The sequence below is a fragment of the Phoca vitulina genome, unplaced genomic scaffold (assembly GCF_004348235.1).
Source record: "Phoca vitulina isolate PV1807 unplaced genomic scaffold, GSC_HSeal_1.0 scaffold23, whole genome shotgun sequence".
NCBI lineage: Eukaryota > Metazoa > Chordata > Mammalia > Carnivora > Phocidae > Phoca > Phoca vitulina.
The window spans coordinates 18,183,364-18,198,720 of NW_022589726.1; the positions used below are offsets into that span (position 1 = coordinate 18,183,364).

The following is a 15,357-nucleotide window of genomic DNA, read 5'->3' on the forward strand; positions in this document are numbered from 1 at the left end:
GTGCACGCGCTCTCTCTCTTAAAAATAAATAAACAAAATAATTTTTAAAAAGATTCTTATAAAAAAAAGAAGCACCTATCCCTTTCTTAGGGACGCTGGTTTGTTTGGTCCTCTGTCCCCCGGGGCTAAGTTCCCTAAAAGTTTACTGATCTAGATGTCTTCCCAGCACCAGGTGAGGTGGGGACCTGTATAAGGAGGACAGAAACGATCCTCTCCTTAGAGTGACACACAGTCTGGTTTCTGGAATGGGGCTGAACACGAATATTTTGACCTTCTGAACCCGTACAATCAGGACACTCTTCATTTTAAGGTCCACTTTATAGCAGTGGAAACTGAGGCTCAGGAAGTTAAGATAATTGCTTCAGGTCTGTACGAGCATTTCCTCTCCTGGGTCTGTGGAGGGAGAGGAGGCCTGCTGTGGGCCCTCCTCAAATGTGCCAGGGGTTGCTGGGAGCAGAAGGATTAAGGGGTGTGGAAATGTGAGCTGAAGAAGGAATAGAGGTGGAAGGGAAGGTGAGGCTGGGTTTTGGGGAGGGGATGGCATCAAAAAGGCAATGGGTGTCATCCAAGACCCTCAGCCCCTCCCACCACACAGTCTCGCCTCTGCGGACACAGCTCTTCAGGCCTGCCTGTCAAAAGTGGGCATTCAACACATAATGAATGAAGGAATAAACAAATGAATGAATAAAAAGAGACACAGTTTATTATTGTATTGGAGGCAGTACAAAGAGCGAGCCAAACCCTTCTCAGACCTTGGCAGCCTCAGCTTCTCTAGGTCACCCTGCATTACCAGATCTATGAGATCCTTCAAGTCTTCCCAAGTCTGGACAGTCATGAGGTAGGAGGGCGCTCTGTGCCCCATCGAGGGGGTTGGCGGCTCAAGAGCCACCACCATTCTGAGTCTGTGCTCAGCTGCCCTCCAGGTCCATAGATCGCAGTCCCTGGAGTTCCCTGGTGGGGTCATGCCTGCCAGGCCCCCTTGACTTGGAGCTAGATCTGGGAGTGCAGGGAGAGGCACCCTGGTCCCGGGCTTTGCAGGCAGAGAAGAACTTGGTGGTATCATCTGGGCAGTGAGGGTGCTCCGATCTCTAGGTATGGCAGGACCAAGATCGAGGTGTCACCAGCCCCCAGAAGGTTGTCTGTGCCAGAGAGAGGTGAACTGTGCATGAGTTCCCTCCTGTGCCCACCCTACACATCCAAGACATGGAAGCCCCCAAACCAGGCCCTGGCCCCTGACCAAACGGCTGTTGAATTGGGCAACAAAAGAGGACTGGCTGTTGGGGAGGGGAGGTGTGTCCTTCTGGACGGGGCGCTGAGTGAGGGTCGTGGTCCCTTACCTGGGGCAGGGGGCAGTGTCGCCGGGCATACCATTCCTGGCAGTACAGGCTGACCTGGATGCCTTGGCCCAGAAAGAGCATGGTCCACATTAGCACATTCCAGGCTGGGCCTGTGTGCCGGTCATGCATCATGAAGTTCATCAGCCCTGATGCAGGAGGAAAGGTTGTTACTCCAATTCCAGATACCTCGTCTCCCTGGCTGCCCTCCCATCCCATGGCACTGGGGAGAGATGGAACAGGAAGGCACCGTTGGGCAAGATCTTGAACCCAGCTCCAGCAACCGTAGAGGTCTCAAGGGGCTCATGTGAAAGCAGGATTCCTCAGTTTATACATCAGTATCCTGGATCTTATACTAAATCTTCCAGCCTCATGCCACTTCTCCCTTTTGTCTCCCTCTATGTGTGCCCTGCTCAGATGCTCCTCTCCAGCCAGAAATCTTCTAGATCCCCCAAGAAACCCCCTGCTTCCTCCCTCCCTGTTCCCAAGTTCCTTCCCACCCCAACTTTCATGCCTCCCCCCAGAAGGGTGTGTGGCCTCCCCTGTCAGTCTGGAGTCTCCAGGAGCAGGACTCCAGGCCTCCTCCCTCTGGATGGCTCCTCCTCCCTCTGGATGGCTCCCCCACACGGAGGCCCAGCTCACCTCCAATTACAAAGAAGAGTATCAGCATGACAGGGTAGAAGAATCCCAGGACAAAGCAGAAGATGTACTCATGGACCACAGCAGAAACCAGGAACACACCCAGCATGGCGGCCCCTCGGGCCCGGCCACCAAGGAGCTGGCAAGGGTGGGGGGAGGAGGGTGGAATGAGTCTCTCCAAGACTCCTCCACAAAGAGCCCCCTCCTTAAGGAAGCCAGGAGAGTGGATGGTACAATGGAAAGAATATGGGATTTGGGGTCTGAAGGGCTGATACATCTTATTTAAGAGCATTTTATTAGCTCTTACACGCAATCTTTAAAAGGGGATATAATAATACTTCTCAGGGTTACTGTGCAGGTTATGTATGTGAAAAGTCTTGGTAACTGAGAGTTGCTATATGCATGCTCCTTAGAAGGCTAAGGAGGAGAGAAATGCTCTGTGGCGGGTGGAGTTAAGGATAAGGAAGGAAGGAACTTAGATCCTAAGGAGGATTTTCTGCCCAGTGGGTTGGGTAGAAGGGGGTAGATGGAAGTCAAGGGGGCCCCTAGGTCTGGAAAAGGTGGATGGTGCAGACGGAGGGAAGGAGAACGTCCTGGAGAGGCTCCATTAACTGTGGGAGCTGAGGGGGTCTGCCAAGCCCGTACCCACAGCGCATCTTGATAGACGTAACTGTACAGCCAGTCGTGGACCACCACATTCCAAGTGCGGTAGTAGTTGGAGAAGGACGTCGAGTTCCACCAGTCCTGGGAAAGAGTGGAGTCAGGGTTGGGGGAAGGAGGTGAGCATCAGGGTCCTGACTCTTCCCAGGCCCCAGCTGCTCCTCCCAGCTTCCTGCACCCTGGCCCAGTGGTCCACACGGGGCTGGCCCCTGGCCGAAGAAAGACAGCAGGCGCTCTCCAAGCTGCCTCTTCAGGACCAGGCGCCCTGCCCTCCCTCCTTCGCCCCCTCTCAGGAGAAGATGATTCCAAAGTACCATGCCCATGAAAGCAGGTAGCCCTGGCTAGTCAGGAGGTGGAGGGGTGGCATTAGAACGGCATCCAGTGGAGCACGTTTCTCATGTGGGAGACTGACAGCACAGAGGAGGTGACACCCCATGGAGCCACCACCCTCCCCAGATCACTCCCCAGCTCTCCCTGCATCCAGCTCCCAAGTGACCAGGTCCAGGCCCCACCCGGTAGAACATTCTGTCTCCAAATCGGAGCATCTCTGCGAAGGCGTTGAGCCAGCAGTGGAGGAAGGCAAAGAAGATGAGCAGCAGCATGAAGATGCCTGGTGAGTGGGGACAAGGGTTGCAGGTCAGACTGGCCCACCTGGATGCCCTGGGAAGCTCTGAGGGGCCCTCATCAGCAACCAGGGCCCCAACTCCTACCAACCATTTACTAGTCACTCACTAACTCATGCATTCATTAACCCATCCATCTGCTCATGAACCCCATGCCAGATGTTGGGGATGCACAGATGAATCTCAAAGCTCCTGACCGTCAGGAGTTCACAGAGTGGTTGGAGAGAGACAGACAGAGGCAGAGATAGGGACAGAGACATGTCCAACCACGCATCAAGGTCAAATGTGCTGGGAGCTAAGCATGATGGCCATTGATGTGCTTGGGAGTGCAGAGCAAGGGGTGAGTCATGGTGATTGATGGCTAAAACTGAAAGGCTTCCTAGAGGAGGAGGCATCTCAGTCATAGGCCTCCAAAAAGGGACAGGATTTCACGGCTGGAAAATGGGGAAAGGGCAGTCCAAGCTGAGGGACCAGTATGAGCAAAGGCCCGGAGGCATGAAAGTGCCATGTCTTTCAAGGAACAGGCGGAGCTTGTGGCAGGATGAGAAGATGGGAGGGGCTGCCTGGGAAGGGACCTTGAATGCCAGGCCAAGGGGTCAAATCTTATCTGGAGAGGCCAGTAATGCAGAGTCTCTGGAGTTTTTTTGTTTTTTGTTTTTTGTTTTTAAAGATTTTATTTATTTATTTGACACAGAGAGAGACACTGCGAGAGCAGGAACACAAGCAGGGGGGGCGGGAGAGGGAGAAGGAGGCCTCTCACGGAGCAGGCAGCCCAATGTGGGGCTCGATCCCAGGACCCTGGGATCATGACCTGAGCCAAAGGCAGATGCTTAACGACTGAGCTACCCAGGCGCCCGTCACTGGAGTTTTTGAAGCAAGATGGGGAATGATTAACCTGGAGGAGGGACGTTCGTCTGGGCAGCAGTGTCAGGGGCAGGCAGGAGAGGAAAGATTGAAGGGGTAAGGAGACAGGTGAGGAGGCCAATGTGGAAAGAGAGAGTGGAGTGGTCATCTGAAGTGAGCAATGATGGGAGGGGCCGCATGTGGGAGAGGTTCTGGAGCGGGAGGTGTTGAATCTGACTGAAGGGAAAGAGTGAGGGGAGGCAGGAGTCCCCTACTAGGAAACCTTCCCCCGGGTGCAGCCCCCTCCAGCCCTACCTTTGGTGGGCATACCTGGCAATGTGGCATGCATGATAGAGAGCACCAGAGCCCGGCTACTGAAGGGCTCCCGGCTCATGTTGGCAAAGACAGGGACGCAGAGGCGGCTCAGGATGAAACAGGCATACAGCACGCAGCCCAGGGCCTGGGGGGTGCGGGAGGGGTGGGGGACACATCACTTTGAGAGGGGTCACGAGCAGCTGCCCCCTGGCTCTGGAATTGGATTCTGGCCCAGCCCCTGCCTCCTCTTACCTTAGCACCACCCTCTGACCTCCTCCCCAGGCCTCCCCCACCTCACTCCCAGAAATGCCCCCTTGGCCACCACGAGTCCGCCCTTCTACCCCATCTTCTGACCTGGGCAAAGTTCTTGGCCACATAATTCCACCTGACGTTGGGTGTCCTGCAGCAACAATGGGGATAATAGAAAGGAAATAATGGGAATAATAGAAAGGAAAATAAAATGGCAGGGTCCCTGATGGGCCTGGGCATTTGAGAAAGAGGTGCAGGGTCTTACCTGGGGTAAGTCTTCCTGTAGATTAGCGTGGGGCAGAAGAGGAAGTAGAGGTAGCTGGAGAAACTGGGGGCCTGCGTGCCCTCACCTGGGGAGGAGGGAGAGGGCTCCATCAGTGAAGGGGGATGGGAGAGAGGGCGGGGGAGGGGTGGACGCTGGGGAAGGGCTGGGACTGGTGGGTGGAGGGCTGGCTAGGACAGGGGTTCGGGGGATGGGTGAGGGGCTGGATACTGGGTCTGGAGGTGTGGTGGGGAAGTGAGACTACTAAGGAGCTGAAGCTGCTCTTTGACACCCTTCTTTTGCTTCCGTTCCAGGCACCCTACTTTCTGGGACAGGACCTGCTTGGTCAGCGTTTCATTTGGCACTCACAAGTTCCACCACACATTCTCTCTCCTTCTGTTCTGACTTCCCAATATAAGGCTCTCATACCCTGGGTCTTTCCAGGCTAAGCCTGGAAATTGGAAAGTACCAGAAGTCCTGGGTAACAGAGATGCCATATCTCAGAGGTGGGACCTGAGAATGCCTAATGACTAAGCCCCACAGAGTCCAGTTGGAGGCCAGAGTTCTGCCCTGGGGGCAACACAGGCTCAGGAAGCCACAGATTTTATAAGCATCCTGCAACTGCTGACTTCACCCAAAACAGCCAAAAGGCCCAAGTTCACAGCAGGGCCGACGCAAGGCCTCACCTACTCTGGCACAAAGGGTTCCAGGCCCAGCCTCTCTCAAGAAGGAGTAGCTCTTCATCAGGAGCCTGACCTGAGATGGAATGGAAAGGAGGTTAAGTTGCTGTGTGGCTTTGAGCAAATCACTTAACATCTCTGTGCGCTCTTTTACGGAAGAGAGGCAGGCAGATTGCAAAATGTGTAGAGTCAAAGCCCATACTTTATCTTTTTGTCGGGTAGTCTTATAGCCTAACAAGCAGCTGCTGGGATGAGTCAAGGGTAAAGGGGTACAGGAAAGGCCAGGGCGGGGCCTCCAGCCAGCCAACCCCGGTGACTCCTTGCAAAGTCCGATTACATTTGCATAGCAGGAAATTTCCTTGGAGCCGGCTGTTGCGCTCAAATCCTTGGCGCCGGACTCCGCCCCTAGGAACTAGCTCCGCCCCTACCAATACTGTAGTACAAGTGCCCTCCCCCAGAGGAGCCCCGCCCCCGCCTCGTCTCGCCCATCACCTGCTCGAAGACTAGGACACTGCTAGACGCGGGCGGGAGCTGATACTTCAGGGCCACGTGGACCGGGAGGACGCAGACGACGGCGGTGTGGGCGACCAGCAGCACGCAGCCTAGGGCCACCCCCAGCATCCGGGCCCCTCCAGCCCGGGGCCACGCCCACAGCCGCAGGGCCTGGTAGGGCCCCAGCAGAGTGGACAGGAACATGGGGACCCATGTCATCAGCGCCAAGGGCAGCTGTCCAAAGCTGAAGATCAGTAGGTCAAACTCCAGCATCAGCCTTGGAGTGGAGAGGGAGAAACAAAGGAGACAAATGTGTGGCCCATCCTTGTCCCCTCCCTCGGCAGTCAGAGCTCTTGGAAGATAAACAGGTATTTTGTGAAGGTTACTAGGGCCCCATATCTGAAGGTTTTCAAGATGGCACCTCTGTTGTCCCGAACTTCTAGCACAGGGTGTTGCCCGAAAAGACTCAATCATGGGGTGGGTTTGCCTACAAATGACCTTTAGAGCCCTCTGAATCTTACGATGTTGCAGGAGGGCTCAGAACTTTGTATGCCACGGGTATTAAAATATGAGGTATTCAGAGTTTAGCCTTGGTTTCCGTTAGTTGTGTTCTTTTGGAGTAGCTGTAGCTGTACACGGAGTTAGTGGAAAGCAGGTCACGGGCTGTTTTATTTGCTTATGTTTAGAGTGTATGGTTTGTAACGGGGAAAAATGGGAAACCACCTAAATGTCCATGAGGAAAGGACCAAAAGCTGGCATGTCCCGACTGCAGTCGTTAAGAACAGTGGGCTGACATGGAAAAATCTCTTAGATAGGAAGAGAAGTTGTCAAGGAGTAAAACCAGAACAATAAGTACAGTAAGTACCTTATTTATGTAAAGCCTCACAACAGATACTTTCTTTGTTCTTATATACATATGGATGCGAACGCATGGAAAATGCTCTGGAGGGAAACTCTCAAAACTGTTAAAACTGTTACCTCTGGTAGAGGTCTGGGGTTGGCAAGAGTGGTCAGGAGGAACTGTCACTTTTACGTGTATTTGAACTTTTTACTGACATTTGATCCTTCTACTACTCATATAATTAACAACAATTTTACCAGAAGGAAATACTGTTGCTGAACCCACAGATCCTTGGTCCTCTTTTTACTGCTTCCTAAGTCATACTTAGGGTGAGGTAGGGGCGGTGCAAATACAGACCTGCCCCCCCCCAAGATCTATAGCCCTCTGAGACTCATCCCCAGAGTCAGGGGTGCTCTGGGGGGATGCCTGTGGGCTTGTCTGGGTTCCCCACAAGACTGGGAGTGCCTCACAGACAGGGATGGGGCCTGGCCCTCATCTCTGGCCCCCAGGGTGGGTACTTGGGAGGTGCTCAATGGAGGTTGCTTGGATTGAGCAGTGCTGACTTGGGAGGGAGTGTGAGCGAGCGGTGCGGTGTGAAGCGTGCCTGTGTGCTCACGTGTATCTGCCTCAGGGCAGGGTTCCTACTGAGGAGTATTTGAGCGGAGGAGAGAGCGTCCCCAGAGTGGCTGACCCGGGAGGTCAGACCAAGGGCCATCCAAGGCTGTGGAAAGAAGAAGTCTAAGAGTGTGTTTTAGGTGGGAAGGTTGTTGGAAGCAATGGTGATGTGTGTCCAATAATCAAAGGATCAAAACTGGGGGGGGCTGTGCAATGGCAAATGGAACACTGGGGACCTAGGGGGTCTGATCTGTGTGCCTATCCCAGGCCAGAGGGGGGCCTACCTGCCCTCATCAATGAAGTCGATGGCCAGGGTGCTGATGATGAAGACACACAGGCCGGCGATGAACATGTGGTAGATGGTGCGGAAATGCTGCACCTCCATCAGCTCGCTGCAGGGACAGGGGCCCGAAGGTCAGTGTGGGAGGGTCCTCAAGTTCGTGGGGACCAGCTCAGGCATGATACACATGTGGGGTGAGGACTATCAATTGGGCACTTGCAGCTAAGGGCTAGGACATGGCTGGGACTTATCTTGGTGGCCTTTCTTCCACGATCATGCCCAGGGCAAATGGGGAAGATGAACTTTAGAAGCCCTCTCCAAGCCTTCCCTCCAAACACCTAGAACCCGAGGATTAGAAATGAGGGGTCCTGGACCCCCCCAGCCAAAGCTCTTTCTTTTCCTCCCATCCCCTGTCCTTGATGTGGACTTACTCAAGCAGGGACTTTCGGATGATGAAAATTTTCCGTTTCCCCAGGGATGGCTCCCGGGCCCTGAATGAAGACAGTTGTTCTGGGTCAGGACCCAAAGGAAGAAGGCACTGGGCAGAGAGCAGAGCCTTGCAGAAGGTGAATACTTGGGAGCCAAGGGCAGTAGTAGAGGAAGGTCAGGGTGAGGGCCCGAGGGCAGGACCAGGTGGAAGGTCAGGACCAGGGCAGAACAAGGCCCAGAGGTGGAGGTCAGGGTCAGAGGCGATAAGGGGAAAAGAGAGAAGGTTGAAGTCGGGGTCATGCCCACACCGGCAAAGGATGCGTGAGATGATATTTAGGGCTCATAACCCTCACGGTAGAGGAGCCTGCGACAGGAGCCCAGCCCCCCGCTCCTCAGACGCTCACTTGCTCGAGGAATCTGGAGGAATGGAGGGTACAGGTCCACCTTGTGGTGGGTAGGATTGTACGGCCTCCCACATGGCCCGATCCAGCAGCTCCCTCAGCGGTCCCTGAGCTTGTTCCAGCAGCTGTGTCTTCACAGCCTACAGGACAAAGCAGGTCAGGCCCGCTGTCTCCATCCGGACAGCCATCCTCTCATTCACCATGTATTTGCTGAGCTTCTTTCTCTCTGTGTCGGGCCCATCGCTAGGTGACAGGAACAGGCACGGCTCCGGCCCAGGGGTTCCCCCCAAGTTTATTTCTCTCTGGCTTCCCAGGGCAGCAGTGAGGACCAAGGAAAGCCACTTGCAGGGCCAGGGTCTGGATGTCGACCACCTTGTCATCTCTGACCCTACTCTCTTCTCCTTCTCCCCAGCCTTCCCTCTCCTGACCTTTAGTCCCACCAACAGAAGACTGTTCACTGGCTGACTTTTGGCCCCTGCCCTGCTGACCTGTATTTCAAACCCTTCCATCTTCACCCTTAGCTCTCACCTGATCTGAGGGGTTTGAGCCCAAGAACAAATTGTCTTTACAGTGTCCTCGTCCCTACAGCCCTCCACTCCAAGACCTGTCCATCTTGACCTCTGACCTCCCTCACCTCCATATGTCGGGTCCATTGCACCAAGTCCACGTCTCCGTCCTTCTTGGTGTTTCCTAGGAGGCGGGGTCAAAGGGCACACCCAAGGGGGAGGAGTTAAGGTTCTGCCGCCTGGGACAGACCCAGAAGCATCCTCTGTCCAGGAAGTGCTTTCTGTCAGCTCAGCAGCCTCCCCGCCCCCAGCCAGTGGAGTATCTGGTATCACGGTGGGGCGATCAGAAGGGGAAGTTACTTTTGCAGGGGGTGAAGCGGCCACCGGGAGCCTGATGACATTGCCTGGGAAACGGGAAGCTACTCCGTTCACCCTCAGGGGTGAAAGAGTCCACAAGATAGGGCAAGGCCCCAGCTCTGAATATCTTTCCACTTCCCTCTGCTGGCTGGGCAGTGAGGGGCAGAGGCAGCGGCCGCCTTCCCTCACCTCCCAAAACAACAGGAGCCCCCTCTCAACAACACGTCCCCACCTCCAGCCCGCGCTGAGCTCTCAGCGCCCCCAGAGGGTGGTTCACCTTCTCCCGAGGGTCGCTCTTCTTGCTCTCCTCTCGGCCCTTCTCCCCTCCGCAGTCGGGCCGCCTTTGGCTCCATGGTGTGAGTCCTGACTGGGCAGCAGGCGGCTGTGGAGTGCTCCCTCCCTTCCCTCCTTGTTGCCTGCCCAGCTCTTATCTCACTCAGCTCATTAGACAGGTCCAAAGACTAAAGTCCTCCCAGGAGGAGGGAACCTCCAGGAGCACAATAGGTCATCTGGCCCAGAGGCTAACACTTCTCAGCTACACACCTGGCTCTGCTGGCTGTCCCAGGGATGGTTGCCACCCCCTCAACGGCCCAACCCGCCACCCAGATGTCCAGCTGAGTGAGCCACCCCTCCCACAGGAACAGTGGCTCTGCACCCCTGCGTGTCGTGGGGAGGAGGACTTTGCTTCTCTGAGGCTTATCGCCTAGCACGACTCCCCTGGCCATCTCCTTCCCAGCAGCCTGAAGGATCTCCGGGTACCAGCGCACTCAGCTCCCTTAGACCATGCGATAAGGTGTGTCGTGTGCATGTGAGTTGTGTTCTGATGGGGTTGGCGCCTGTGACAAAGGCCGTGCTGTGGCCCCTCCAGGAAGTGCCGGGTGCCAGGGCCCCGGGCCGCAGCTCTGCCCGACACCTGCTGGGGTTAGCGTGTGGGCAGAACGGAGGCTAAACAAACCCTTGTTCTGGGCCTAGGGGATGCCAGGCATTGTCACGGCTGGAAGAACAAGATTTAAATCCTCATTCGCCAGCTGTGTAACTTCAGGCAAGTGACCCAAATGTTTTAAGCCACAGTTTCCTCCTCTGGAAAACAGGGGCAAAAGTCCCTACCTCACAAGGTTATCGTAAGCACAAAATGAGGTAGGCCACAGAGAAGCACACACTCCAGGGTCTGGCCCGTGGGAGGGGCTCGATAAGTAAGACTTTCCTTCCCTTTTTAGTAGGATGTAACAGAAAGGTAAGTGCTTTGAGAGTTCCTCTTTATTGGTTCCTCCTGGGGATTAACTATTAATCCTTCCTCTCCCCTGTCCCGTTGTGTCTAAATATTAGTGTTAGAAACAAGGTCACAAACTGAGACAAAGGCCTTGACCCCCACGTCTCCCCTGCTCCCACTCCCTGGTGGGTAGTGGGGTGAGGCTCGAGGGCTGGAAACCTCTACCAGTGGCTGTCTCCTGCATTCCCAGTGGAGGAAAGGAGAGCTGCAGGGGGGGGCGGGGGGCAGAAGGTGGGAGACAGAAGGTGGGAGAGAGAAGGGCTCCATAAATGTGAGAGTTAGAGACACAGAGACGTAGGTCAGAGACCCCCAACACAGCTTTATTCACACCCCAAGCCCACACTAACAATCTCTCCATGTGTGGGGTCCCAGGGGGTGAGGGGGACAGTGGGGTAGCGCCTGAAGGTGGAGTGTGGGGCTCAGGGCTCCTGAGTTACTCATCACTCAACAAATGACCCAAGATGACAGCCCCAGGCTCCTTCCAGTGGCCCAGCAGCGCCCCCCCCACACACCCCCCAGGCTTAGCCACTGCTCCCAGTGGGGCAGGAAGAGCTTCCATCGCCATCGGGGGACCCCGGCAGGGGCTGGCCCATCCGATCCACACACCAGCAGGGACCTCGGCGCTGACCCTGGGAGGAGCGGCACTAGGGAGAGAGGCACAGGGATCAGAGGGGCTGCCCTGAGGGCAGGAGGGACCTGAGGGCCCGAGGGGGCTGAGTCTGAGTATGCAGGAACATCTGAGAGCTCTCAGGACACGGAGGCTCCCTGGGCTCCCTTCTCTTGCTCCTCTCTTCTCCACCCACTAAACTGGGCCTGTTCTTCCAGGCCTGAACCACGGTTCTCAAAGTGTGGTTCCCAAACCAGCCACAGCAGCAGCCCTAGGGACTGCGTTAGAAATGCAAATTCTCAGACTCTGGGGGGAGGGCTCAGCCACCTGTGTGTTCACAGCCCCTAGGCGACCGTGAGCCACCTCCCAGATGGGAGCCCCAGAGTTAGGCGTTCCTGGGTTAGGCCGTCTGACTCCTCTACTACAGCGTGTGGCTCTTCTCTGGGTTTGTGTGGGCTCTAAAGTGGGGGGATCTTAAAGGCAGGGGCAGTGTCTTCTTTATGCCCTCTGTAAGCTCACCCCATCCCTGGTAGGACCAAGGGGAAGAGAGGAGAGGAGGGGCCTCACCTGCCGCTTCCGGTAGAAGCCCCGATGGTCACAATTAGGCACGTAGAGGGTGTGAGCCCCCCGATACACCTCGGTCTGTAGTTGCTGTAGCACTGAGTCCAGATGTTTGCGGCACGGGCCCTGGGAGAAGGGGGAGCAGGCAGCTCAGAACCGTCCCAGCCTAGCTCCACTGTCCAGCCCCCAGTGCCCCCAGCCAGGCTCCCAGGACGCGCACGTGGGAGACCACTCCAAGCCCAAGGGGACAGCCTCAGATGGGAGTGTCCAGGGCTCCCCACCCCTCCTGCTCTCTGCCAGTCGCGAACGCACCATCTCGGTGTCTTGGACACCCCCAGGATTGGGTCGGCCCAGAGTGGTAGAGGCCCCTGGATTCCTCTGTTGGTCTCTGCGGTTCGCGTCCTGTGGACGAGTGGTTCCTGCTTGGGGTTTGCTCTCCTTAGGATTCTCTCCTACAGCCACAAGAAGAATGGGGGAGGAAGAGTCCAGAAATCAGAAGTCAAAGACCAGAACCAAATGGAAGAGAGCCTTGCTCAACCTGACTCCCCGAAGTGGGAGGAAGAGAAGAGCTTTCCAAGTAGTGGAAATGAGGATGGTTAGAACTTGTTTTCTCCTGTACCTTCTTCTGGCCTCAGTTTCTCTCTCTGACAAAGAATGATATTACCTCTCCTGACAATATCTCCAGACTAGTCTTAAGTCTTATAAGGCAGAAGCATTTTGGAAAGGAAACATCCAGGACAAATAAAAATATATAGGGAGGCCTTGGGCTTGGGGGTGAAAAGACCTGGCTGTTCCCCCAGATGCCAGAAGGGGGTGCACCAAGCCAGGGAGATGAGGCAGAAGAACAAGGGATGTGGGACGGGGTTAGCAGGGACCCAAGTGGAATGTGTGTCCCCGGTGTGACCCTGCTGCGACTCAGCCCATCCCTCCCAGGCTTTAGACATAGTTACTTCTGGGGCACTGCAGTGGGGGCTTTTCCCTTCTGGTCTCCGATAGCTCAGCCCAGCTCAACCCCAGTGGTCCCAGGAACAGTATGATTCAGCCCTTTACAGGGACAGGCAGAGGGGCAGGTTGCAAAGATGCAGGGAATGAGGGGCTTCTAACCTGCAGGCTGTTCTTGGCTCTGGAGAAAGTGTCATACATGGTGTCTAGGGGACCTGGGGAAAGCTCAGGATGGGAGGGGGTGAGGAAATAAATCAGGACCAGGACGTCAGGGTAAGGAAAATGCAGGGAGGGGAGTATGCACTGCTTGGAATTTGCCCCAGCTGTAAAATTAGATATTATGGCCCCAAAGGGATCATCTGTTCCTTTTCATGCCCGAAGACAAGCTCTGCTCAAGTCCCCAATCCTCAAGCCTAGACAGTTGCTCCCACCTGCCTACTACCCGCAACCCAAGAGCCATTCCCTCTGCCATCCTGACTCTGATCCTTCTTCCTCCACCCTTCTCAGAACATGCCCCTCATTCCCTCCATTTAGCACCCTACCACGACCATGCTCCCACTACCTCCTCTGACCCACCTAGACAACCCTTTCTATGAGGACCCCTAGCAGCCCGGACCCAGGCATTTGGACTGAAAGAAACTCCAAGTTAACTTCCCATCCCTTCCCATGGAAGAAACCAGGAGCTCAGATGCCCGGGGCGGGGCGGGGGGGGGGGGGGGGGCTGCTTTCATTTCCTGCCCTCCTTATGTCCTTGCTGCCCCCCATCTTTTGGATTCTGACTCACTTCTGTCCCACCCACCCAATGACTCAGCCTTCTATTTTCCTCCCTGGGGTAGGGTGGGGTAGGGTGGGTGGAGGGTTCTGAGCAGCTTTAAATCATAACCCTGATTTGGCAGATTCCTTCTTTTCCCACCTCTATCCCCTTCTCTTGAGGGCCCTAGAGCCTGCCCTCTGACTCTAGTCTAGTCTGAAACAATTCTGGGTTTGGGGAGTCTTCTGTTTTAGACCCCATGTTCAGGTGCTTTGGACACCCTGATATTAAGGGGAGAAGGGGGGCTATTTCTCAGTGTGTGCAGGATTTGAGAGTCTGGGTTCCCTTCCCTCCTTCCAGTGGAAACTGGGAACAACATCTGGGTCCTTTCCGCAGCTCTGGGGGTTCGAGGAAAGGAGCGGGGATGCTGTGGCATGGCCCTAAACCCCTCCATGCTCACCTTTCCCTTCAAGAGAAAATAAATGGGGGGGGGAAGGTTAAGAGCTCAGACATTTCTCTGCGTTGTCCCCAGGGCCTGTAGCCGCACCCCAACCTTCTAGCTGCTTCCCGCCCTTGCCCCTTCACCCTCCAAACGTGCCCCCCCCCCCCCAGGGTTACGAAAAAGAAGCATCACTGACAGAACCCAGAGGCTTGCAGGGCTGCCCGCGCCCGGCTCTGCGGGACCCTGCTCTCCAGGACCCTGCCCGCGGCTGTGCGGGGCTCACGTGGGCGGGGCAGGGGCGGGGCGCGGACTCACCCGGGGGTCCCCGCGCCCGGCGGCAGCGGCCGCGGCCCAGCAGCAGCGCCCGCAAAGGCGCCTCGTCTTCCTCGGGCGGGTGGCACTGCAGTCCTGGGAGGCAGTTAGGGGTGTAGACCCCGCACTGCTGCCCCTCCCTCCTGAGGCAGCCCCCAGCTTCCGTGCAGGCCTCGGTCGGCGGCCCCCCATCCTCCTCCTCCACGCAAGCCCCTGGACAACCCGCCTGCACCCCCTGCCCGCAGCCTGGGCACCGTGCCAACGCGGCTCCTGAGCGGGCAGCGAGCAGCAGGGTTAGCAGCAGCAGGGGCCGCAGCAGCCCGTAGGGGGTCATGGTCAGGATTTTTTGTCCCGTCCACTCCTCCCAGAGCAGTCTTAGCGCAGCTGCTGCCCGCCGCCGCCCCTCTGCCTTAAGTAGCCGCCGGTCAGGGGCCGGGCCCTTTAAGAGCCAGGTGAAGGGGGGTGGGGGAGAAGGCAGGGGCATTCCCTAAACTGGGTGGGACTGGAGAGGCCCCCCCCCCCACCTGGGTCCTCCCCACTTTTCTCTCCCCCCTCCCTTCCCAGTTTCTGTTTACTTCCCAAATGACTCTGATTTTTCTTGCTTTGTTCCCGGGACTCTCGGCTGGAATTTGGGAGCTGGACAGCTGGCTGGAGGCACTAGAGGGTGGGGAGGGGTGGAAGAAGGAGAGGACGGGAGTTGGGATGAAGCGAAAAACCTGGAATCCCGTCCATGTGTATGTGTGGGGGATGAAGGGGCGCAGGGACTCTGGTGGGGAGTGAGGGGCCTGCTGTCTGAAAGGGAGGGGGGAGGGATGGGGTGTGGGAGTCACAAGAGAGATGTATGCAAAGGGAAAGAGAAAAGGCCCGGGATGCTGGATAATGGGGATTTGGGAAAACCCACTGCTGATGGGAGAAAGTAGCCCAAGGGAGAGGAGAGGAAGAGCAA

The 15,357-nt window shown here is 56.2% G+C and overlaps 2 protein-coding genes across 2 annotated transcripts; both read right to left on the reverse strand.

Moving 5' to 3' along the window:
* Nucleotides 1–709: 709 nt before the first annotated feature.
* On the reverse strand, nucleotides 710–9,930 carry SOAT2 (sterol O-acyltransferase 2). The gene is made up of 15 exons (XM_032420923.1): nucleotides 9,804–9,930; nucleotides 9,298–9,353; nucleotides 8,667–8,803; nucleotides 8,265–8,324; nucleotides 7,838–7,945; nucleotides 6,098–6,374; nucleotides 5,612–5,681; nucleotides 4,929–5,013; nucleotides 4,769–4,814; nucleotides 4,430–4,559; nucleotides 3,146–3,243; nucleotides 2,619–2,717; nucleotides 1,977–2,112; nucleotides 1,338–1,483; nucleotides 710–1,139 (listed from the first exon to the last, which is right to left on the reverse strand). The coding sequence occupies exons 1-15, from the start codon at nucleotides 9,877–9,879 to the stop codon at nucleotides 1,089–1,091; spliced, it is 1,575 nt and encodes a 524-aa protein (XP_032276814.1). The 5' UTR covers nucleotides 9,880–9,930; the 3' UTR covers nucleotides 710–1,088.
* A 1,165-nt stretch (nucleotides 9,931–11,095) lies between these two features.
* On the reverse strand, nucleotides 11,096–14,993 carry IGFBP6 (insulin like growth factor binding protein 6). Its single transcript, XM_032420723.1, has 4 exons — nucleotides 14,415–14,993; nucleotides 12,277–12,416; nucleotides 11,971–12,090; nucleotides 11,096–11,440 (listed from the first exon to the last, which is right to left on the reverse strand). Exons 1-4 carry the CDS (start codon nucleotides 14,893–14,895, stop codon nucleotides 11,318–11,320), a joined length of 864 nt encoding a protein of 287 aa, XP_032276614.1. The 5' UTR covers nucleotides 14,896–14,993; the 3' UTR covers nucleotides 11,096–11,317.
* Nucleotides 14,994–15,357: the final 364 nt, after the last annotated feature.

Excerpts from the sequence above, each read along its gene's own strand:
- SOAT2 (XM_032420923.1), bottom strand. The coding sequence starts at position 9,879 with ATGGAGCCAAAGGCGGCCCGACTGCGGAGGGGAGAAGGGCCGAGAGGA. Across the intron at positions 4,815-4,928 it reads TACAGGAAGACTTACCCCAG|GACACCCAACGTCAGGTGGA; the intron begins GTAAGACCCTGC and ends TTGTTGCTGCAG. Across the intron at positions 4,560-4,768 it reads TGGCCAAGAACTTTGCCCAG|GCCCTGGGCTGCGTGCTGTA; the intron begins GTCAGAAGATGG and ends CGCACCCCCCAG.
- IGFBP6 (XM_032420723.1), bottom strand. The coding sequence starts at position 14,895 with ATGCCCCTGCCTTCTCCCCCACCCCCCTTCACCTGGCTCTTAAAGGGC. Across the intron at positions 12,417-14,414 it reads CCGGGCGCGGGGACCCCCGG|GAGAGAATCCTAAGGAGAGC; the intron begins GTGAGTCCGCGC and ends TTGTGGCTGTAG. Across the intron at positions 12,091-12,276 it reads GTGTCCAAGACACCGAGATG|GGCCCGTGCCGCAAACATCT; the intron begins GTGCGTTCGCGA and ends CCCTTCTCCCAG.